The following is a 25874-nucleotide window of genomic DNA, read 5'->3' on the forward strand; positions in this document are numbered from 1 at the left end:
GATCTCTGCTGTGGTCCAGATGCAGGGTGAGATTAGTTATTCTGGCCAGCATCTGCAGCTGTGTGCTCAGGTCAGCCTGATGCCCCACGAGCTGCTTTAATAAGGAGACATGCATTCTGTGTGGTTTTCTTCCTGAGTGAAGAGAAACTAGAAGGAAAGCCACTAAGCAACCAAGAGGGGCGTTAGTCAAGCAAAACGAGGACTGCTTTTCCAGCAGGCCAGGCTAGCTGCAGCATGGTTTCAGGCTTCCCTGCTGCCTGCTGCCTAAATCTCCTGCCACAACACACCACCATAGGAGGGAATAACCCCAGCAGACCCACAGCAGCACACAAACCCCGGTAATTTCCGTATTTCTACCGTAACTCTTGCTGCCCCCTGCGCCTGCCCTTTGGTATGTGCAGGTGCCCACCCATGCTTCTGCAACGCTTCCCACGGGGTTCACACAGACACCCCAAGTCCATTCCTGCTTCCCAGTGTTAAAGTGTTAAAACGGCTGGATCTGGGGGATCTAGAAAATGAGGAGGATGAGATAACTACATTTTTCAGAGCATTTGTGTTGAATCCAAATCATTTCCCCAAGTGTATTGATATGAATTACCAGGAGATGGTCTCAGGATTTATATGTGCAGCATTCCAAGAGGAAAAAAAAAAAAAAAAAAAGGAAAGCCTGAGCAGGAATAGTCAGTTTTAAATTAAGATAAATTACTCCAAGTTTCTTTTTAAAATATATGCATGTCCATTGTTTACGATTGCAGAGTTCAAAATGCTGAACGTGTCTGTTGAGAGGATATACGCCTCCCTTGCATAACTCTTTGCTCCAGTTACTTGAAAGGCAGCCTGATAACACTGGAAGGAAAAAAAAAAAAAAAAAAAGTGGAGGAAAGAAAGAAAGTGGGAGAGAAACAGAGGGAGGGAAAACATGCAGTATTATTGACAATTGCTAATCTTTTGGGGGGTTGAAATTTTTAGGCATAAACTAGAAATTAAATTTTGCCAAGAGGTACCAGAGTACAGTCCCTCTCCATTTGCATAATCAAATAAAAGGTAAGATTCAGCAGTATGAATACCCAACCTGCCAGTAAGCTGTTTTTTTCTTAGTGAGAAATAGAGAGAGAGAAAAAAAAAATCTTTAGGAAGTTAGCTCTTTCTCATACAGTTCATATTATACATGGCACAGGCAGCAGATATAGAATTTGCTACAATATATTAGTTTGATAACATTGTAGAGGGTTTCTCATCAAAATACAGAGATGGGGAATTATAGTTCCAAGGCCTAATTTAATAACAAAGTATGCTGTTGTTAAAAACATTTTTTGCCTGCACTCTATAAGCAATGTGTGCATTGTATGAAGAATCTGGGAAGAAAAATTGAAGAATTATGCAGACAAATACTGGTATGTGGCCAGAGCTTAGGAAAACATGTAGCTGCCTCTCGGTGTCCTTATTGCCCATAAAAGAACATTTCACACGGTCAACAGCTCAAATTTATGTGGACCCTTAGGGGTAAATTTTCAATACAGTGAATAGGAACTCACACACGCAATCGCGTTATTGTTAATGGGAGTTGTGTGGCTACTTCTTCCACTCACTGCTAAAAATGCACCCTGTGCAGCAGAAAGCTAACCATCCCCAGACCCCTACCGCTCCTGCTCTTCTTCTCCATCAGCAGTCCCAGAGGAGCAATGAAGAGTGGCCCAGAAAAGCCTTGCCTTGTGTCTTCTCCTCTCAGTGCGCTGGGAACGTGGCCACTGGGAGGGAATGTGTCCCCTGACAAGGTCTGATGAAGAAGAAGGATGCCTTCCTCGGTTCTTGGCCCCTTTCCCCATTGTGGACTGCAGGTGAATGTCCTCCTGCCTCTCTCTTGTCTACCATGCAGCTCTCGTTAAGTGTTAGAGTCCTCCCAGTGTGCATAACAATCTTGCTACCCTGCTTTTCCACCAGGTGTAACCAACATCATGAGGCTCTCCCTTTCACTGTTTTTGCTGGTAACAGACTTAATCTTGGTGCCTGCTTGCAGATCTTACCCCACACTATTACTGTAGCGATGCTGGTTGTGCTTTATCCAAATAACCATCCAGTGACAACTCCAGCATGGTGAACTGAGACTGTTGCAGGAGGTTAGGAGCTGAAATAATAGCCTGAAAATAGGTAACTGACAAGAGCTTGTCAATATCTGGGAAATTTTGCAAAAGAGGACTCATTTCCTTCAGTGTAACTAAGCCTTAGGGTGACATCCTCAAACTTTTATCGACAAGTATGAGGGATAGAAACTTCACTTACATGTTTCTTCTCTAATCACCTGGCTACAGGCACTGGGAATTTAAAAACAGTGCCAGATATTGCAAAATTTGGGATGAAATCATGAATGTCAACAAGACCAGGAGGTTCTGTGCTCTGGCAAGCTACTTGGCTCTCATGGCTTGAACATCCGCAACAGGCTTGTGATGGTTGGTTACAGAGCCTCTATATTACTGCATCCCCATGCTTGGTTTTAGGGCTGGATGTGCCTCTCTGCATGGCCAGGAGCACACAACACACAACAAAAGTCCATCTTTCTATCACATCCTGGCCTGAAGCATGATGGACTATGCTGTAGACCACATCCATGGAGAGAAAACATGACTTACTGTGTGCAGATCTGAGACCTTCCAGCACACAACCTTTAATCTCTGAAGAATCATGAGATCCTACCTAGCAGCAGGAAGATCTCACATGGAGGAAAATGCTTGGCTGAGGATGTAGCTGATATCCAAATAGCTTTTGTGTGGTCATCCTTGTAACCCATACTGCAGAGACCTCCTGCCTGATGGGGGAAGAGATCCACGACCAAACCCCGTCTGCTTTTCACATCGCTGGCTACAGACCAGATACCAATTTTATTTGCCACCATTCTATTTCTTTCATTTTAATTAGATGTGCAGAATCTAGCTTGGGATTGGTTTTGCAGCTCATCATATTTCTTAGACTATGATAGGACAATTGGCCATTAATTCAAAGCAGTGCTAATAATTGTTGCTACAGATACTGGGAGAAACAAATGGGGAGGCCATCAAAAGACCCCTCCACTTTTAACCCTGCTGATACAAATTTAGATTTAAGTCAGGCAAACAAAAACCCTGATGTCTCAATTACACTTTGTATAATCATATGAATCCCTCTGGCCTGTTTTAATGGTCAGTCCCTGCACATGACAGAAAAACAGGAGAGATTGGGGAGAAAATTACAGAGACCCACAGATGCCTTCGACACCATGCCATAGACCTTCAAAATTGAAGCGAGAGGAGGCTGAGCAGGGCCAAGGCACTGAGGACCCTGAAAGCTGCCATCTTCCTGCTGTGCTGACCTCGGTGAGGGCCAGGATACCAGGAGCTCTCCAGATAGCAGCTCACATCACTCACAGAGGGCAGGTTGTGGTGGACAACAGCGGGGCTCTGGGGGTGTTTGCAAGTCTCATGGCACATGCCCTTAATGTTCCAAGATTCTGTTCTTTGAAGTAATCTTGCCCACCATGTTCCCTCCCTCCTTTGTTTTTTCCTTCGACATGCAGCCCTGCTCCCCATGCACCGTCTGCATGGGAATTGCCTGCAGGTCCTGATGAAATAGCTGTGCCATATGGCCCCTTCATGCAGTGGGAAGGTGGAAAATCCAGAAGGAAAAAAAAGAAAAACAAAACAACAACAACAACAAAAAAAAGGCAAAAAAGCAAGAGCAGCCCTGAAAAACTTTATGTAGTAGCTCAGCAGAACTACAGCTGTGGCCACAAACAGAGGCAACAACAGGAATATTGCACGTGATGCACAGGGCACGGCAACAGCACACTGCCTCCCCAGAAGGCAGCTGAGCTTTATGTTCCATTTAACTGAGAAACCTCCCCGCATACTGTAAAGCTCCATCAAAGCACACAAGCAGGTGTGGCAACCCTGGTGTTTTCAGTGGTAGATCACTCCGCTCCTCTTGTCTGCAAAGTACCCTCCGTTGGCTGCCTTTCTCCAGGTGTTTGCAGAGGAACCTAATGAGACTGATTGGGACATGCTGATCAGCTTTCATTATAAGCTGTTCTCTAGCAGTCCGATTAATCAAAATAATGGTATGTGCTGTGCATGTGTTTTATGGCTGTACCCGGTTTTGCTTTCAAAACTAAAATAAGACACCTGTTTTCCCCACCCTGTCTTGCTGAGTAGTCCCTTTAAGAGCATAACCTTGTTATCAAATATATGATATACCATCAGAGCTGGGGAGCTTCATACACACATAAATATCACTCTTCCAGTTTGTGCTTTTTATACTAGCAGAAGAATCTAATGGAAATAAATTCAGTCCATGGGTCAATTACAGGCTTATTTTCATATTTATGGACTTAATACTTCCACACACAAAAAGATTCTAATGATAGCCTAAGGCACAGAGTAATCAAAACAACAGCTATTGAAAGGGAAGGAACTAAAGAAAAGTACCACTTTGAAATTCTACCCCCATCTCCTCATATTGTTATATACAGTATGTAAAAAATGCTTTTTCACAAATGAATATGATTTTTACCTACTTACCGTCAGCCTAACATTAAGAAGAAACCAAAGGCAAAAGTTGTTACAGGAACAAAAGCCACACATTTTCCACCTCCAAATTCAAGAAATTAACACCGTGATAGGAACAATCAACCCCCCCCCCCCCTTTTTCTTCTTCTTCCTCCTACTAACTTCTCACGTTGGTTAGCAAAGGAGGCAGGATTTTTTGCTTCCTTCACAGACTGGCGATGTCCCCGTGCTCTGCGGCGACTGAAGAACGCTGGAGGCATCCCTAGGGAAAGATGGCAGGTGCCAAGGGTTGCGGGCACCTTTGGAGGCTTTCCTGCAGACTCAGGAAAAGAGAGAGGGAAAAACATCGCTTTTTGTCCGTAGAGCTGCCAGGATAGGCAACACAGAGATACAGAGAGGCTAAAGGAGCTGCTGCCCTGCCAACTTCTCTCCCGGTGCTGGCCAGGGAGGGCACTCAGGAGGCACCCAGACATCCCCTGCTGCTATCACTTGCATCAGCCACACAGCCCCTCAAATTTCCTCTTAAGCACCATGTATCTGTATTTGTTATGCCAGCTTGTTTTCACGTGTTTTCTCTATACCAAGCAAGGATGTGTGGGGACAGAAGGGAGCATGTTGAAGCTTCTGATGCCAGCTAGAGCAAGACAGACAGCACGAGCAAGTGCTATGCACTTCATGCATTACAACTTCCTCATGTTGTTCCTTGAGTTAATTCATTAACAATCATTGGAATGGAGCACCTTGCATTTGATTAGATAAATATGTTGTGACTTGGAGCATTTTGTGAAGTCATAATAATCTCTATTGACAATGCATCTATTAGTTTGGCAGAATATTTTCTAGCCGTCAATGGGATCTTTATGGATCTGAATTCAATGCAAAAGGCCCTAAACCTCAAGCCTTGATTCTCTAGAAATCTGACATGAGAAATAGCAAAAGAAAATGAAGTATTTTCTTCATTTGCTGATTATTTCCACAGCCCCGGAATGCCTATGAGTTAACTCTGCCACACCACCTGACACAAGAAAAATAGCTATACAGGAAGTTTAATATTTGCTGTAACCTCAGTTTCCTGGAGCTGGAGCGCTCCCTTAAATAATATACTGCTCTAAAAGTGAGATAAGACTATCTCCAGTTCTGGCTTTGTTGTGTGTCCTGCGTTATTCTAAACCACTTTCTGTAAGGGACATCCATCATTACAGACTCGGCTTTACCTTCATCCCACATAGACATTTGAGAGACAGTGACTGGAAAGAATGCCAGAACTGGAGATAGTCTGATGTCATTTTAATGATTGTAAATTATTTAAAGAAGAATACCACAGCCAGAGTCCCAGTCATTTGAAAGCATTTGCTAAAATGTCTAAAAGGTCTTGAGTGACATTCTCTAGTACACATATGTACTGAAAATAAGGCTAATGACTCTCATTTGAGAGGGAAGAAGTACACAGGGCAGGAGAGCAATTGTTCAAGTCTGCACCGCAGAACTCTCAAAAAAGAAGGGAACTACTTCAGTCAGGAACAATTCCATCAATTTTTCCTACATTCAAGTACCATTAATAAGATCAATGTTATTTAAAGTAATAAAACAACCAGTCTACCTAGAACCCAACTTTCACCCATTCCAATCAACATACTAACTTCAGCTGACATCACTGATATCTAACATCGGATTTGCTGGGGTCCAGGGGGCAGAGACATTCCAGAAGCTGCCAGAACTGCTTTGCTACAGCTAAAAATGAAGCAAGAAGGGAAGAATTATGAGGACAGTAACAACTGTTGTGATAGATCTGGATATGAAGCTGCCCTGGCAGCTGTGACCCTAGACTGAGCTTAGCGGTGGGCAGTGGGAGCTCCCTAACCCAGAGGGTAAGAAGGTAGAGGAGCACCACAAAGAGCACCAAGCTGACCTCTTGCCTCAGGAGCTGAAATGGCTTGGGCTGTGATCTTTTCAGCTGCCTTCTCCAAAAGGAAATTTTAAAGACAGTGCATAACTGAAAAGACACTGGCAATGTCAAGAAATGCTTTCCACACGGTATTACAAACTCCTTCACCACAGATTACAGCATGAGCCTTCTCGGCCGTACAGGCATTATCTCATCTCTTTAAAAGATGAGTAGACTCAGTCACGGAGAGGTCATGTCCAAAGTCAGATAGAGAGCTGGGAATTAGGACCCATAAACCGCACTACAGCAATGTAAGATACAGCATCCATTGACTTCTGTGGGAAGCCCAGAGTAAAGAAGATGACCTTCTATCATGTGAGCAGTTTCCCACATATGTGCTCAGGCTCCACATATGTTGGCTCCAGGTCCCTGAACCATGGCAAATGGCAGGCTTCCTGCACTGCTGCCTCGGTTGTGTTCCTCATTTCAGGCCATTGTTCCAGACAGTATCTTTTGTTTGGGCCTTGGCAGGCAGTAAGACAGAGAATGCTAATGAATGTCTTCGCTCCAAGCACAATATGACAGAGGCATCTCATTTTCATTTTCTTTCCTGTGAGTCTTGAGTTTTAAACTTGAGCTATGTGACGGAAATGAAATTCCCTTTAAAATGATGGGCTCTCCCCTTTGTACAGATAGTCAAAAGACACTAGATAAGCCACTTCTCGGGCAAACCCACACAGCCTTAAATGTTAGAGAGCAATACAGACATGCAATTTATTTTTTCAGAATGGAAACTCTTGGATTTTTATTGGTAAAAATAGAAAAATCCCCTTCTACAAATTAGACCTCAAGTACCAGCCATACTTAGAGCTTTGATACAGGTGATTGTGTTGCTTCAGATTTGGTAGGAGAAGCTGGCATCATCATAACAATGCTGGTGGCTTCAGTTTGTTTCACCCGAATATTTACCTCAAGGATTATAGGTGATTTCCTGAGTTTTGGAGAGGTTCTCAGCAGCTGCTGACAGCAGCACCCTCAGCAACCCTGCTTATCCCCAATCTGCAAAGTAAGAGCTTCTTTTATGTTCATATACATTTCATCTGGCATTGTACAGAAGTCAGTTTATTCTGGATCAATCATAGTTGCCCAGTGTCAGCTGAATTCTTAGTTTACTAAAACCTCTGAGGAAATGCAACCAAGAGCTTGATGCCTAATTAAATCATCTCCCCCAAATTTCTGGCCCTCTGCTGGCTGAGATTTTCAGAAAGTGTGCAAAGAGTGGATTTGACTCTCGGCAGGCAGCATTGAGCATCCGCAGCCACCACCGCCTCCCAGGGAGCTCCTGACTGTTTGACAGCTTTGAAAATCTTGAAATTATTAAGTTGCTATTTAAACTAAGAGCAAGGACCTAATTTTAGGTACCTGTATCTGAAACCTTTGAGCACTCATTACCATCATTTAAAAATTGTGCACACCAGGGTCAGAACAGGACTTCCATGATCCTAACTTAATCCATCAGCTCATATAGTCTTGACCATCTACTTTTAGTCCCTTTTCTTAGTGAAGTTTTCTGTGCCCACCCCTTCCCCGAGTCTTAAAATAAAATACAGGTCCCGGCGATTTGCGTATAGGTAGTTTGTGCGTATGCTCATACACATATGTTTGCACATGCGCGTATCCAAATCAAAGTATGTAAAAAGCTTTACTGTGTCTTAATGCATACAGCGTATCTTCAGTGGAAGTTTTCACAGAAAGGTGTATGTGTGTCTGTATGTGTGTGTATGAGAGAGAAAGAAAGAGCAAGAGAGACAGACGGAGAGAGAGTGCACCAGGAATTATCTATGCATAAAGAAATTAAAAGAGAATATTTTTCCAGAGCAATTGAAGCCCATCTCCTGAACAATGACGACAGCTCCTCATTTTCGACAACAATAGAGGGCACGTAGGAGTCAGCTCATTAGAATATCTGTGGCTCTTTTCTGTTCTCTCTGCATTAAGCCCCCATAATGTCAGTTGTCACTTATTAATGACAATTAACTAGTAATCAGCAGTGAGACTCTTCGAGGTGGTCCTTGCCTGACAGGTGAAGAAAGAGAACATTGCGTAGTGCCATGCAGTGACATGGAACCTTCAAAGGGAGCACGGCATTTCCATAAATTATTTCAGAAAGAAATTTTCTTTTAGACATTCTCTTTAAAGCATTAGGATCTTTAACCCTAGAAGGACTATACGGTTGCAGCTGTCCTCCCTCCCCCCCTCCCCTTATCCTAGTATTGGATAAAATTGGAAGGCAGCCTGATCTGTCATGTAACCCAATTCCCATCCGGGGCTGGAATAGCTATCAACCCACTCTGCTGAAACTATAAATACCTTCCCCTGATACTCAACCTTAAGTGCTCACTTAAAATGATGCCCAGATATCAACAGAGAAGTTGCCAGCCGAGAGCAGCTAGGTGGATGGCCAGTAGATGCTGCGACACATCTATTAAAACATCTTTAAAAATTAAAAGGCTTGCAGGCACTCGAGTAATGTACATGGATAGCCTGTGAAACTGCACCACCTTCTCCCCTGTTTCTGATTGCTTTTACACCCTCTTGTTATGTCTTGTCTTAATTTAGAAGGTAACTTCTGGTACTATGTGTTTTTACAGCAATCAGCATGCTCAGGGCCCTGGACCATGATTGCTATTGCAATGCAAATTTGATGTAGCTATTTTTCTTAGGAAGAGTTTTGGGGGGAGAGGGGGAGAGAGGGGGGAAAAAACACAAGGACAACAGAACAATCATTACCACCCCCCCCCCCCCCCCCCCCCCCCCAAAGCTTTCCTCTTCTTCTCCCTATCTTATGCAATGCCAGGTAAAGAGCACTCATCTTCACACATCATTCTAACTCTTTGCTCAGGCTTCCCTTCTTATCTTTCCTCATCCCAACCCTCCAGCTTTTAATAGGCAATTGTGTAAAGCCTTCACATTGAACACTTCAGCTTTTTTCCTTCCTGAAACAAATTCAGGCTCATTCCACAATTTTTGCAAGAGGTCAGGGAAGTTCCCAAACATTACTCATGTGCTCATGTCTCCCAGCACAGAGCCCCTTTCAGCTTCACCTAGCCAGGTCATCTTTTGTTTCCTAATAGGCAAAGGCTCCCAGCCTTTCCATTTTCACCCCTCTCAGTATTAGCTTTCAAAATCTTTGTTGGCTGCTCTTGCTAATAGCAATTATTCTACTGTCACTTATTTGTCCCATCTTTTCCTTATTCTCACAGTGAATCTCCAGTTCTTTGTGTGTGTGTGTGTGCTGCTTTTCCCTTTTTGATGACTGCTGATCATTAGACTCTGTTCTCCATCATCCCTCAGTCCTATTTCTTATTTGCACTTCTTCAGATTCCCAGTTGTCAAAGCACACTTAAATATGTGAAATGTGGCACTCACCAGCCCACAAAACCCGGGTGGACAATCCCCATGCGACGTTAAGTTTAGACCTGCTGCCTTTTTTAGAGCAAAGCTATTTAATTTTTTGCTTTATTCCACCACTGGAAAGTAGTGATGAGAAACACTAGAGACAGTTAATGCTAAATCATAGACTCATTAAAGTTGGAAGAGACCTCCAAGATCACATAGCACTTTGGAGGCAGCTAAGAATACAGTTCATATAAACATCAAGATACACATGACTAGGAAAAAAAAAAAAAGTGCTATACAGTGCACCCTTGAAACACATTTTATCATCATGCTGAACACTTGGATATGACTATATATAATTATTAATACAGTGTGCCCATTGCAAATATGCTGAGCATGTTTGACCTTGGACTGCAAAATAATATACCAATTTTGGGCAGTGTCTGAGGCTGCAGTGATTTTTGGTGACAGTATTTGCACATTAGTAAGCTTAGAGCTTGTTTACATCGAGTCTTTTACAGTTTCCCTGCCACAGCAGTCCTGGACAGTTATTACAGAATAAAAGTGGCTTCTTCCAGTTTGTCTTAAATTGTTTCCAAAGTAATTTAGTCTAAACTGGAAAAAAGTCAGAATGAAAATGCCTAGGGAGTGACTTACACCAGTGAGACAAAACACCAATGAATCCCACATCCTACCTACAGCTGGTCTAGATTTTTCCCTGGAACACGGGATGCGCAGAAGTGATCAATGCAACTTTTTCACCTTTATGAAGACTAAGCCAAGAAATACCAAAAATCCTGAAGCCAAAGTGAAGAGTTTTCAAGAGCCATTTCTTGTGTAGCAGGGCTCAGCTGGTTCAGCTGGTCATCTGGAAACATAAAACTTTTTACCTTTTTATTAAGATTGAATTTGCAGCTCTCCGGATCCTCTCCCTCCCAGTTCAGCTCTAACTCCTTGCAGAAGGAGGGTGACTTGCAGGGCCGCTCTGCTGGATCTCCTCGCTGTGTTGGAGGCTGGGGGAGAGCGGGGGGAAGAGGATGTTCTTGACACTAAGCCTGTAGCAGTGCTTCCATGACAACAAATAAGACGTTACATGTTGGCACTGTGCAGCAATAAACTAAAGCAAACCAAGACTTGAAGAAGAAGGTTAGTTTTTGCAGAACACTACTATTCAGAAATGCTCAAATTAAACTACCATGCTCTCTTTGTATGTCCAAATACACTATGCAGAACTGGGGGGAGATGAGAAAGGGAGAGCAACTAAAAATATTTTTCACTAGTGGAGTTTCATTTTCAGAGAGAGCCTTCAGGATTTTACAGCAATGGTCTCCACTGGCTGCGGAATGATGGCAAACAGTGTGCGACCCAATCTGTCTGTCTGGGTCTGAGGACTATGTCCATTTCCAAGACATACTAATGAATCCTGCCATTCAAAAATACTAAAACTCGTGAATTGAAGTAATTCAGCTGGACCTGTATTTGACCTCAGCACTATGCAGTCTTGGGCATCCAAGCTCCTCTTGAAAGGAGTGGCAAGGGGTGAAGGGATTTTGAGCATGGTCATGCACAGTATGATAAAATTAAACTGAAGTGCAAGCTGGCAGGTTAATGTGTTTTGCCAGACTGCTTTAACATCCACTAGTCCACTAGTGATCTGAAAGAAACTGGCTATTGGATCTTCCATCCCCGATTATGTTGGACTGGACTCAGCTGCTTGTTTTGTGTTGATTATAAACTCTCTGGGGAGTAAGAAACTGCACCTGAGAGCGTGCTCCAGTCACTTGACCTCTACCTGCTGGTCAAGAGCTTTGGGCACTATTCCTTACCATATGATCTTTAGCATGCTGCTTTCTGAATTCCACCCTTATACATGTCATCTTTTGGTTTTGAACTGCGAGTACAACCCCACCTTTGTGCTTCTCAGACAAGCTCAAATACAAACTTCAGTCTGTGCACACTAAGCAGAAGGCCAAAGTCAAGTTGCCATACATGCCACGACGTGCATGACTTTGAGGATTGACTTATATTTGCCACCTGCGTGACCTTGAAGATTGGCTTATATTTGCTTAATACGTCCCAGCAGCCCTTAAGGTTTCACCATGTAGGCTGTTCTGAGCAAATGAATCAGCTCTGCGCTCCTTCTGCAGATGGGCTGCAGGCAACCAGACTTAACCATCCTTACCAGAGTGACCATGTGGCATTTAGCTGCAGGTGTCCTGCATCTACAAACCTGGTCAGGAACCTGTCCGGCTTCTACCTCCTTCTTCAGCCAATGGTGACACAACAACTCTGGACAGATGTACAGTCACTATATTAAAGAAATACACTGTCACTATATTAAATTTCTTTAGAACTATGTTGTACTGATTGTCAACCCATTATACCTTGAACAGTTTAGTTGGGAAAATTTTTTTTTTTTTTTTTTTTTTTTTTTTTTTTTAAGAATAATTTTAACAGTTAATCCTCTCCAAAATTTTTTACATTAAGAAGTTTAACCATAAGTAAGAAACATTAAAAAAAAATACAGACCATAGCTAATCAAAGTTAATTTTCATATTTTTCACAAGGAAGGGAAAAAAAAAAAAAAAAAAAGAGGCAACAACTACAGTAATTAGGATAAAAACTCGCTAGACTTATTTTGACCATGCTGACCCTTGATTCTGCAGGTCACTAGACAGGACTGAAGAGAGGAATGCAAAAAAAAGTGATCTTCACAGTAGAGTAACTGGAGCTCCTCGTTCTCAGTGGGAAGGCTTTTATAATCATCATCTATTCCAACACTGGTTGTCTGAAAATGAGTAACTCCATTAACCATGTATCAGTGTCTGCAGTTCTGATCTCTTGGTGCTAAACTATTCTAAAAAAAAGTGTTGCTATACACTAGTGAAAGAATTACAGCTAATGAAGATGCTGGATAAAGAAGTACATTTCATAAAAGAACCTAACCTTAGGTAACCTGTATCATCTAAATAAACTGTCAAAATATTCTCCTTTTTCAAAACATACAGTTTTGAATACAGTTTTATTCCCTTAGCTACAATATCAACATTAAGTAACAGAACATCTTTCATCCCTAAATGTGGCCACTATACCTACCTATAAGATGAAAATGACTACACACAGTGATGAAGAGAAATTATACACAGCCACATGAGAAGAAATTTAGAAAAAAAAAAAAAAAAAAGAAATTTAATGAGAACAACAGGGAAAATAAAAATTTGGAAGAATTACATTATCTAAATTAGTATTTGGCTAGTAAATTGGGGTTAGCCTTCTATTCTCATACATGGACAGAAAAGGACCCCGTTTTAAATTTCAGTGAACAGATGGTAAAATCCCATTTCCTGTTACTTTCATGCTGGGAGAGTAACTCAATACTGAATCAGCCAGGCGACCAACACCTACAGAGCTGCGAGAACACTCCACATGGAAACTGGCCTCTCCTTAGAGGTCTTCTAACCAGGACCCCTGCCATATAAAGAATAATAACACACTCAAATTCTGAGATGGCTTTATAAATCATAGGCAAAAGCTGATGCACTATGCGCTGATTAGTCTAATGCAAGATAATGTGTATATTTTTATGCCTTTACACTTAATTGCAATTGCATTTTAGTGGCCTCTATGATAAGGACAGATTATGTCTGGTGTCATTATTACCAGCATAACTACCCAGAGAAAGGCGTAACAAAGTTATGTTGCAGAAGACATTAGTGAATATCCAACCAAATGTTATTATAAAGGGAAAAACAAAAAAAAAAAAAAAAAAAAAAAAAAAAAAAACCTTCATTCAGGACTAATGTCATCAGTACACAGATCTCTCAAATTTGCAATGGTATGCATCAGTGTCAAAACAGCAATACAAAAAAAGAAAAAAAGAAAAAAGAAAAGTACACAGAAGCAAAAGTCAGACCTGTGAAACAGACAAACCAAGATCTTTCCCTCTAAGAACAGATAGAAGCAAACATGTAAGCACCAGCAATGTACTGCTGAAAAAATGCAGCTGCATGCATCTTTGAAAAGAAACAGATACAGCGGATTTTGAGTAAGGCACAGAACAGGTAAACAGGCTTACAGACAATGCTATGGCTTTCAATGCTCCTACATCTCTATTCTTCAAGAGCAATCCTAGAAGGTTGTGTGGTCTCTTCCATGTAGTAGCTTTAGTACCCACTAATAGAATAGCACAAACTTACCTTTGTTGAAATCTTTTTGAAACAAGAAATAAAAGTGCAAGCCAATTTTGTTGTAAAGAGTAACTAACTCAGATTTAAACTGTGTGCATTTTTTAAATAAGATTTTTTTTTTTCAGAAATGCATTAAACTCAAAATTCAAAAGCATTAAAAATCCAAAGAATAAGATCATACTGTCTTTGTGCTTCATTTTGTTAAGCAAGTAAAACACCAGAGCCCTCAAAATTTTCATCTACTTCATATTTTAGTCTTAGAAAGTGTTACATCAGCATAGTCTCTAAGTAAAACTGCTGGTTTATTCTAAATGGACTTTCTTCAGACACTGGCACAGATGATGAGTGATTGTCCAATTCTGAAGCTATCAGAACTGAACGGATTTAGCAATGTCATAAACACCTCTCGAGGGAGTCACCTGGTGTTGAGAACTCACTTTACATGCCGTGTTTCAAAATGAGTTTTAATGGATTTACATTAGATTCAAACCCACTTTAGAGCTATTATTTCTCCCTTTCAACCTTTTCACCCACTACTGCAATGTAATACAGCATATTCTATAATCATATGTTTGCAGGCCTGTGGTAAACAAAACTTCAAAGCGTTATTATTTAAAGACTGTATTACAGCCATAGGCCTGACTGTTATTCTTCCTCACCACCCCTTGGGCCCAAAGTACATAATCATCCAGTAATTGAACTGAAACGTCTAAATGGCTAGATCCCCTGAAGGACATAGGTAGTTAGCAGTGAAGAAAGTAAGGGACATTTAAAAAAAAAAAACAACTCATGGCGCTTTCCTGCACTAGTTAGAAACACTATGTAAATGTATCTGACCTTGACCCGTTAGGTTTGTGCAGAAAACAGAAAAAAAAAATGCGTGGGTATTTCTGAGGTTCTTACTAAAATAAAGATTAAATGTGGAACTGCGTTGTATTTGGAGGCAAAAATCTTATATTTAAATTACTTTCAGAAGAATTAAGGAGAAGGAGCAGAAATATAGATATGTACACAGACGTGTACATAACACAATTTTATCACTAATACTATGTGAAAGCAAACCCCTCTAGGTCCTCATATTTAATAGCCCCTCCAAAAAGTGTAATGGATAGTATATCCCAGGTTTTCATACACTGTAACTGTCAAAGCACTCAGGAGATAGAGTACTGAAGGCTCTGACAGCTCTCTTTTACATTCTAAATGACATCTGCATTCAACAGAACAGAAATAAAGATTAAGGGAAACACCTGATACGATAGCACTCAGCTTACCTCAAAATGTAATATTTAAAAAGTACAGAGAAACATCGGTCTGTCTTCTTGTACTGTAAGTAAAAATTGGTGTCAAAGCCTCAGAGGTCTTCACTGCTGCCAGAAAGGCAAGTAGCACAGCATTCAACAGACTAGAGGGGCAGAAGCCACAGCGTCTTACTAGGTGACTGTTGAAATCAAAAGGTGTTTTGCTTGAGGAAGAAGGGAGGAGACGGTCTTTGAATGCACACAGAAAACGACTACAAGCACAGTCAAACAGCACAGGAAAATTAACTTAGCAAAAACCTTAGCACCCCTCCTTATACTTCAGTGCTGAACAGAGGGCCTGTTACTGCTTGATGGAGCCCCGCTGATTCTGTACCTTTCCGAGTATGAATCCGTGGCAAATCTCTTTTAAGAGGTTATTGGTATTATGGCTTAGAATGAAACACGTCAGCATACAGATCATGAGAGATGATTTCAAATAGATTTTTGCTGGTTGACTATATAAACGATACCTCTTATTGCTGGAATAACACCTCAAAGGCAATATAATGACGACATGACAATGTATGTAAATCAAGAACTGCATGTGGGTTTATTTTACACTTGAGAAAACAGTGGATTTAATTGTGTGAACCAAAATGTACTGTACAATATTAATGATAAAACATCAAAATGTATAATTCATAGTGCATTGCTTGCTTTATTTTTATTTATTTATTTTTTTTGTCAGATAGTTCCTTTAAGTACATGCATCTGGAAAGATGCAGGTGCCAGTAAAATTTCTCTATTTATATCAAGCTGCAGGAACTAAATTTTATTCAAAAAGTGTGGTTTTACATTATATACACAGAAATCGAATATAAAATGACAATATAAAAAGTTAAAAGAGAAAGCATACAGCCAGAAGGTACAAAGAAAGTTGAACAGTTTAAAATGGTACGATATGTAACATGTATTTTTTAAGCTGATGCTGGCAATTTACAAGGAACAGAATCCAACATTTGCCCCATTTTTTTGTTTTCATTTACCAATGCAGCACACTATAGAAAGGTCAGCTTGTACCAAAGCTTAACATTTGTAAATAACTATAAATTGCAGTATTTTACAGGAAAAAAAAAAAAAAAAAAAAAAAGGAAAGAAAGGAGCATTTTTACACTTGTTTTAAATAACAGCTTGCATACCTTTTTTTTTTTTTTTCTTTTTTTTTCTTTTTTGGCCAAAAAGTGGCAATTCTCAGCATCCAGAGGGTTTGGGCATAGTGGCAACTTGGTTTATTTATTTTTTAATTATTATTTAACTTATACAGTTGTGGCTTCCTAACCCCTTGTATACTACACAGCTCTCCTTCTTCCAAGGACTGCATGCACAATTTCTTCACAAACCAGTTCTGCATTAAAAAAAAAAAAAAAAAAAAAAAAGCTCATTCATTTAAAAAAAATAAGTTCTGTTTCTGACACAGCTTTTATTTGAATGAAATGCCTTTAAGCCTTTTGTTTTGTTTTTCCTTATTTACTTATTTAGTCACTGGGAAAGGCACAGAAATGCTATTACAGTTCTCAGAGGGTTAAAACTTGACACTACCAGGTTCTGTGACCTTTATTGTCATGGCAACTTTGTAATTTTAGGATGTCTCTTTATCATTGTTCTTTGTGTCTTTCTTTACGGCTAAATTAATGTCTCTCAATAGTGTCTCCCACTATATTCTACAAAAGATAGCTTAACATCAAGGACAGATGTTGAAAATAAAGGTCAGACTTTGACTCACAAAAAATAAAAACAGAAACAAAAATAACCATGCACAGATCAGACAAAGAGCATATAAATATAACTACAAAATAAGTGTAAGAAAAACCAAGGTCCAGATAGGCAGTTCAGCAACAAAAGTAAGACTGATTTCAGAGGCTCAGGTCAGGCCTAGTGCAGTACTATGAAGAAGTTTAGTGCAATGTTCCTGTGGTCACTTGCATACCTGGCTGCTTACCTGGACGCTATTGTTTTTCTAACTCAGTTACATAGATCAGATGGTCCTCTGGGGACTTGCCATGTGTTTTACTAAGGTGCAGTTTGACTGCATGCTTGCTTGCAAAAGTTCGGTTACAGAGCTTACACTGGAATGTGGAGCCTAAGTCCTCCTCAGCTATTCCAAGTGAGCCCAAAGTCTTGTTTGCGAGGACTTTTGAAACATTCTGCTGTTCTTGAATCTGATTAAGTGGCAACTTTGACAGATCCTTCAAACTAAACCCTAGGTGTGTCTCTAAGTGACTTATGTATGTAGAAGCAGTCCTGAACTGAGAGGCACAATCATTGCAAAAGAAAACAGGATGTCCAGTGTCCAAATTCTTTAAAAATTTGGTTCCACCTGTCCTCCTTAACTGATACTTCACATTGGCCAGCCAGTGGCTAATTGTGGTCATGGAAAGACCAGTAAACTTAGAGATGTGTACCCGCTCTTGTGGACCTAGGTCCGACATAATGTATTTGCCTTCTGGGGTCTCCCTCAAGCTGGAAGCAAACTGGGCTTGAAGGATCAGAAGATGTTGAGGGTTCCAGTTGGACTGTCTGCCCTTCCTTTTGTGTACTGGTGACAGTTCATCCAGAGCTTCCTCAAAACTGCTCCCATCAGCATCCGACTTCTCTGACACAGTAGATGGAGTTGAAGACTTGGGTGTCAAACGCCCTGTGAGGTTCTTCACCATATCAGAAATATCCAACAGGGCGCTCTCCCTTAGCGGAGACGAGGCAGAGTCAGCCACACTGGAAACAAGAGGTTTGTTTTTGGACTTGGTTAAATCTATAGGTTGATCACTGTTCTCATAGTAATACCGGTCAATAGCATCAGCCTGCTTGACCGGGGTGGTTGGGTAAATGGGTTTGTCCAACATGCTGTTGCTAATTTTGTACAGCATGGCCAAAGGGTCCAGAGAGGGGCTTACCGGCTTAGAAATTTTGCCTAAGTGAGTATTCATAATGGACTGTAAAGCGCTCAATGGATTAATGAAGGATGGCTCAGGTGAATGGTCTGTGATGATTCCTAAATTGTTACAGCCGTTTGCAACCTTTGCTTTTAGTGGCTCTGTACCATTTGGAGTATGTGCTTCTGCTGGACTATCCTTTTTGACCTTCTGAACTTCTGCCTCGGAGCTTTTCTTCTGCTGCTGTTTGTTATTCGTGTCTTCCGATTTGGGGAAGTCTTTGTTTTCTTTAGCAGCAGGTGACATGGGTTTGACTGGAGAACTCTTCTCTTTCTCCAGAGGCTTTTCTTCCTTCTTCACGCTGATTTTACCTGTAACTTTCTCCACCAGTTCTTCCATAGCAGATACATTGCTCTTGTGAGGCGGGGGTGTGAGATTGCCTGGGGAATGGATGAGCGCGTTGTGTTCTGAAGACAGTGATTTTACACTGCTGGCATAAGATGGCTGCATTTGAACACTCTGCACAGCGGGCTGAAGGGGTTTGACTGTTCCTGGGAGCTGGTAAGCTGCATGAATACTGGGATACCCTCCCCAGGAAGGTGCTCCGTTCTGAGCTTTGCTGATAGCTGTTGTCACCGTGTTCTCGAGGGATTTCAATATGTCTATTCCGCCTTTAGGACTGTCATCTAGGTCCTCCTCTCTGAGGTACTGATACAAAGTCGTTGGCTCAAATTTCTCTGTAGAGTCCTCATTCTCTTCTTTAATCTTTTTCTCTGTTTCACTGACCACCACTTTTTCCTTCTCTGGGTCTTTCTTTTCTTCCGAGTTTGTGGAGCCCACCGGGGAATCAGGCTGCTTTTTAATGTTGGAGGCTGGTAGTCTTGTGTGGGTGGTGGGTGGAAGAGGTATAGACTGTATCTTCTCCTCCACCACAGGGTCCAGTACTAGTTGTTTGCCTTTTTTGGAAGCAGAATTGGTCACCTTCAAAAAATGACCAGTGACCATCATGTGAGCAGTGAGCTGCTGCAGCGTGTCATGGGAACTGCCACATTCCATGCACTTCAGTATTTGGGCTTTGCGTGCCTCAAACTGCCACGTGTAGCTAGCACCATTTTGATAGCCATAGCGGTTGTTTGGAGTCACGTAGGGGTTGGCAGTTTTCTGATCCTTTGCAGATTCACCCAGTGAAGCTTCTGCAGCGATCCCTGTTGGCTCCGGTGAACAAGGTGAAGCTAAGTCCTGAAGTGCTCGCTTTTTGGTAGAAGGGACCAATTTAGTGATGGCTGGTACTGGCTCCTTCAGAGGCACTTTCTGGTAATGCTTTGTTTTTATCATATGGACACTGAGGTCTTGCAAGGACTCAAACGAATGCCCACAGTACATGCACTTCAGCACTTTTTGAGCATCCTCTTTGCCTTCCATTTCCATAAGTGATCGTTTTCTCGGCTTTGACCACCGTTTGGTCTTATCAGCTTCTTTGTCTCTGTTGTCATCACGGTAATGTCCAGTTTCATTCATGTGCACTGTTAGCTCCACCAGTGTGTCATAGGCTGCACTGCAGTCTTTACATCGAAACTTACTAGCACCGGTGAACACAGACCCATAAAGTTTATTGTTTTGCCGGTAAAGCTGTACTGTGCTGAAAAGACTAGGCTCTGGGAGAAGTCCGTATGACGAGGTCTGCTGCAAAGTTTTAGCTAATGCAGCTTGGTGCCAGTCATAACCTGAGCCACCACTGTTACTGGTATTATTACTGTTGCTAGTACTACTGGTAGTTGTACTGGTATTAGTGTTGGTACTGGTAGTGCTAGTACTCTGGGAATTGGCGTTGGTGTCAGTACTGTTGGTGTTTTCATTCTGGCTGATTCCATTGTTGCTGGTGGTTTGATTGGATTTCTTTAAGTCCAAAGCTAAACTGGACCAGCAAGTCTCTGAAAGCAAATTTGCATACACAGCTTTTATTTGTGCCAAGCTGTCCTGTGGATAGGAAACATTGTCTGTGCACTGAGGATCCTCTTTCTCTTCTTTAGAGGAAGTGCTTTTGAAATGGGCCAGCTGATCGCTGTTTTCACTAAACGGCGAACCATAGCCTGCATCCTGATTAGTTGCAGTGCTGACTGGGGAGTTCTGGTAGCTTTGAGCCTCTTTGATCTCCGCTTCTTCATTGCACAAATACTCATTCTCCTGGATGTCCAGAGACAGCCCATCATCTTCCACGCTGTCTTCATCTATTTCTGCTGCTTTCAATTCCTCCTCAGGAACATATGCTAAAATACAGGAGGAGGAAAAAGAAAGGGGGAAAAAAAAGCAAAACAAGACAAAGTTATTGAACACGCACATTTTACATCACTGCTGTCTTGTGCACTAAAAGCAGTAACCATAAAGACAAATTTGGAAGATACATCCAGAAACCAAACTCACCATCACTTACACACTCCACCTATAAATCCACATACTCTGTCCTGCTTACAGTTTGATACCAGTACTATCTAAGAATAAACTTTGACGTTGGCAGTAAAGTATGTGCCAGGACCACAGTAGATACCATAACATTGAAACCAAAATCAAACAAAGAACCTACTAAACCAGTTTTAATCAACTTAAAAAATGTCTGGCCCCGACCTGTGTTTACTGCAGTATGTACGTAAAACATGGTGCAGCCGACCTTCTCCCCACGGACCTAGGATCTCAGAACCACTGGCTTGACCAACTCCATCTCATCAAGGCTGTCTTTTTTGGCAAACCAGCTTTAGCTACAGCCTCAAGGGTGATTTCTGTGTCACTGACAGCTGACTCTATCGGAGCTACGCTGGACAAGTGTGTCAGATCAGTCGTTCCAGAGCCTCCTGGTGACTGGCTGTACTTGGTCCATTTGAGAGCTGAACAGTTCTAAACAGTTTCAGTTCTAAAACAAGGTGAAAAGGGAAGCAAGACTACAACCGTTTTCCTAAATGGCAAGGATATACTTTGCCTCCTGGTATGATCTGATGTGGGTGCTGCTTTTACCATTTTGAAAACAGCAGTCAGCAACTAAAAGTAAATGTAAGAGATGAATTTTTAAAAGAAAAAAAAAAAAAAAAAAAAAAAAGACCACCTTGAAACCTCCCTCCCAGCTTGATTATTGGCTTACAGCAAATATCAAACTTTGCTATTGTATTGCCACCTGGTGAAACTATATAATCTTACCAAACTATGTGTTTATCTATATCAAACTATTTTTTAAACTAGAAAATGTGATATTCATGAGCAGATGGCCATTACATCAAAACACATTTACTCCAAGGGCCCAATTCACAGAAGTGGCTTACATGCACCTAAGTGATAAATGTACACTTTCATTGCAAAGCAGAAAACATACTTGTACACATTTCCCTCCAGTTTTGTAAAAGAAGCTTAAAAAAATCACCATGATAATGCAATGCAGATCATTTTATAAGCACGTCAAGGTAGAAAAAACATGGACTGTGAACAGTTTTCAGAGATTGAAGGAAAAAAATGCCTCTTTGTAGGTGAACTGTGCAGAAAGTGATGCTGAAACGTGGGCTATGTCCTGCCTTCATATAATACTGAAAGAAAGCCAGGAAAAAAAAAAAAAAAAGCACTTCTGCTCCTATGCAATATGAAGAAAATATATATTTTCATGTTTACAAAGCTGATGTCTTGATGAGCTGGGAGAAGGGGAGCATAAGTACCAGTTAAACTTCTTTTTGTACACAGTTCCTAATTTATTCTGAAACTTCTTTTCCGAAAGATAAAGTCTTCTCTCATTGTAATATGAACACTTTTCGAAGAGTCTTTATATATATATATATTTAGAAAGGTAACAGTATTATGGCCAGTATTGCATTCTGTATTCACTTTTGCAATTGCAGTTTATGCTGCCCCTAACTACTTCAGTCTGACCTCTTCAGATAAAATAGAAAAGTAGCTCACCGAGTATTGGGAGTACTGGGGTAGTGTTGAACCTTCAGATGACCACTACACCCTATCCTTTAAGAATCATTTTTTTAGGAAACATTTTTTTTGTTGGTGGTGTTTAAGAAATATTAAGCAGGGCAAAATTCCTTACAGATTGCCTTAGCCTCAGGTGTTTTCTGATATATTTAAGAGGACTAGTGTATACCAAGCACAACAGAAGGCACTGGAGAAATCACCCTGTAGCCAAAGGCTAGGAAGACATCAGAAAAGCAAGAGGAAACCAAAAACATTTTTTTAATGCACTTAGTGCATAAAATAAGTAATAAGATATAGAAAGAGTAAAAGAACTAAGAAATCAGATTCACAGTGTTGCAATAACGTTGCTGTTCAAACACTCTGTGTGTATTTGGGCACTACACTACATCTGCAGCTCTAGATTCTAGGTATGCAAGTAGAATCCACTCCCACAGCTACAGCATAAGACCTCTAAGCTCTCCCATTAAATGCACCTGTTTTCAGTCATTTCTAATAGCAAAGACATTTTTAAGTTTCAGTAAGGTAAATAACAGTTATAGAATGTGGTTTCTGATTCTGAAATGACTTCAAAATAAAATTTAAAAATTCTAAAAGGCTCAAATGCATAAAAATGGACAGTTACCATCTGGCATTTTTCTTAAAAAAAAAAATAAAAATCTTAGTAATGATCAGCAGACAGTCACCAATTAGAAACTGCAAGCTGATGGGGCCCATATTCTTAGCTTTTATAAAGAGCTATCTTCTTACTAACCTCAATGGAACTATGCCAATTTTCTCTAATTTTCATATCCTGATATTTTTAATAAACACATGTAAGATGCTGTTGAAAGATGCTGAACATTGCTATAGTTAATACAGTATTTTATACAAATCCATGTGAACTATCTGCTAGCATCTCTTTACTTAATTCTAAATTGCATAAATATGTATCTTTGTAATTGCTACACATAACCATCTAAATATCTGCTTGAGGAGAAACCCCAGTTAAGCCACCGGTGTATCTTTTGTTTTCCTTTATTTATTTATGATGGTGTGTTTTCTTTATTCTCGTACTTTTGCACTTGGTGAAAAGGTTTCTTTACCATAAAAATAAAAGGAGTTAAACCACACAAGAAATGTTAAAACTACATGAAAGGTCGGTGTTAAACTGTCAAAGCAAAGAAACGGAGTGTTAGGGTGAAATATCCATCTTTCACTTACTTTCCTAGTCCTAGATTCTACTGAGACTATTACACGATTTGAGTTCTCTCCCTTACCAATATATACTGCTACTTAAGAGTTAAGAACATACAATTGGCTAGGACTCTGATTTTTTTGTGATTTCAGAATTTAAGCCAGATTCTGAAAGAAAAATGACTTTAAACGATGTACACACCCACATGTCTGAAATAACACAAAGCAATAATGCTTCTTAACCAAAAAGAGAGTAATTTATCTGAAATGTTTAATTTCTATCACTGCAATCAAAAAGATTTTATTTAACTCCTTTAGTTACCACAGGATACACACAATACCTATTCATTCATGACTTAATGTTTATAAGATGAATAGCAGTACGCTCAACATATGGTATTTTGCAAGGTCAGTGCAATTCTCTAACTGAAAAGGTTTCTGTTAGAGATAATTCAGAAGCATACAAAATGAAGAATGTTAATTTGTAAAAACATGTACATTCTTCTAAAATTCTCACTGAAATTTTACAAATAAATAAGCTTCAGAATTTTAAGCCTGAAAAACGTTCCTGTCACAACTACTTCAGGAGACGAGCAATATTGCTCTACATCAAATGGAAGAGTGGGATGTTCAGATTCTGCCTCTAAACTATAATACGTAGATCGACAGACAGACAGGCAGACTTCAGACTGTGTGTCTTCCGGTGACCAAGAAACTCTAAGCAATCTTCAGATATTCCTCCATCTACAGAGACTTTGCTGGTTCACACGTGTCCTGAAACCACACAGAAATACCAAGAGCAGATACTAACAGTGATCCCCCTCGAAAAAATAATATATCCAAAGCAGAAAAAATTACAGAACATAATGTCATTTTTTCTTTTCCTTCTCATTTCTGCATTCACAGACTCGGGCAAAGGTATACTGGAAAAAAAAGAGGGGAAAGCTTCAAATTTCAGACAACTAAAAATTACGGGGAATAGTTAGTATTTCTTTTCTTCTTAATAAACCTTGCTAATATTTCTTTTCCTACGAAATGTGCCTCCTGGATGTCAGTGTTTCCCCACAGATATACTGTCATCTTTGAACAGTGTTAAAAGCTGTGCATTCTAATCTAAGTGGACACGAGACGCTATATATTGTACATGTGAGTAGCACTGCACATGGCGTTTGCTTCAGTGAGAATATTTACACAATAAAGATACAGCCATTGTTTGAAAAAGAAGACACAGATCCAAAGTGTAAGGATGTGGTTAAAAGCATAAATATTCTCACGTAAAATCTTTCCATAACCTCAGACTGGTGCTTTTGAAGGAATCTGTCTCCACAGAGGTATTCTTTTCCGTTCAAAAAGGGATTCAGCACTGAATGCATTATTTTGAGAAGGGTGAAAAGTAATAATTGCATTTGTTTTTAACAGACTACAAAATTAAATGCAGAAAACTCTTCAAGGCCCCATTTTAAATAATCCAAATAAATAATTTTATTCAGAAGAAGCACCTAAGTATGGAAGGTTACTATTCAGCAAAGCAATTGAATACTGAGATCAGTTTCACTGCAATATATATTTCACGGTTTCAACAAACAGGGGCAGGTTTCAGTCTAAAATTCTTTGCTAAACCAGGGCCTACCCTGGAACTAAACAATAGTGGCACGGTGTGAATGTTCACCATTCTTCTTTCTGCAACAGATGTATTTCCGCAGCTCCCAGTATATACCCAGCCAACAGGAGACAGCAGCTGCAGAAGTTTTTGCAACCCACATTGTCACCTTGCACAAACTGCACCCCAGGCTGGGGGTGACTCCACTAACCACAAGAACACATTTTGACAAATGGGCTAAAATATAAAGATAGAAAAGACACGTCTCCCTCATCACAGAAAAATGAGGAAAAAAAATAGAAAAAAAAATCCAGATATGTTTCCAGAAGACACAGTTATGAGAGTTTTACAAAAGAATCCAAAATCTCACATTGTGAGAGGTTAACACGCCTGCTGGAAGATTTGAGAATTTTCTATATTAGCATATACAAATGTTCATAAAAAAATTACGGCACAGATGCTACAAATCTGTGTGTGTGTATGTGTGTATTACAATGTCACTACGGTGGAAAAATATGGCTTAGTTATGACAATGGCTGAGGAGAGCACAGACTATCAGACATCCAAATAACCCTACTACAGTGGTTTGTGTCTTTCGTTTATAATTGCAGCAAAATAGGGGGCAGAATACTAGAACCGCCTACCCTCTAATTCTAACGCAATGGGTCTGAGAAGTAGATAAGGTACAGTAACAAGAACAACCTCCGTGCTTCTCACAGGTTGAATGATAACCCTTAAAGGTATCCCATTAAAAACCAACAAAAAGATTCTTCACCTCCTTCTCTTCCCTCCCCGCTCCCCTTAAAATGAATGCTGCAAATTATTAGCTAACGCTGGCAATTGGAGAACGAAGCAGCTTGCATGCGGGTATATTTTTACAGTGATTCTAATCTGAGAAATTTACTTGCTCTTCCTCTTCTATCTGATAAACTATACATTCAAGCATTCTCATTAGTGTTCGGATCACCAAAGA

The 25874-nt window shown here is 40.4% G+C and overlaps 1 protein-coding gene across 4 annotated transcripts in view; it reads right to left on the reverse strand.

The window, feature by feature from the left end:
• Window positions 1-15829: 15829 nt before the first annotated feature.
• The window catches only part of TSHZ1 (teashirt zinc finger homeobox 1), a 44553-nt gene continuing 34508 nt past the window's right edge, over window positions 15830-25874 (reverse strand). For 3 of the 4 annotated variants that reach the window (XM_035318805.1, XM_035318804.1, XM_035318803.1), the window contains exon 2: window positions 15830-20441. In XM_035318805.1, coding sequence (XP_035174696.1) covers window positions 17251-20441 — 3191 coding nt within the window. In that variant the 3' untranslated portion in view covers window positions 15830-17250. The remainder of the gene's footprint in view (window positions 20442-25874) is intronic. The other variant, XR_004748514.1, reaches the window with a different exon arrangement.

Source organism: Oxyura jamaicensis, chromosome 2 (assembly GCF_011077185.1).
Source record: "Oxyura jamaicensis isolate SHBP4307 breed ruddy duck chromosome 2, BPBGC_Ojam_1.0, whole genome shotgun sequence".
In the NCBI taxonomy this organism is placed as follows: Eukaryota; Metazoa; Chordata; class Aves; order Anseriformes; family Anatidae; genus Oxyura; species Oxyura jamaicensis.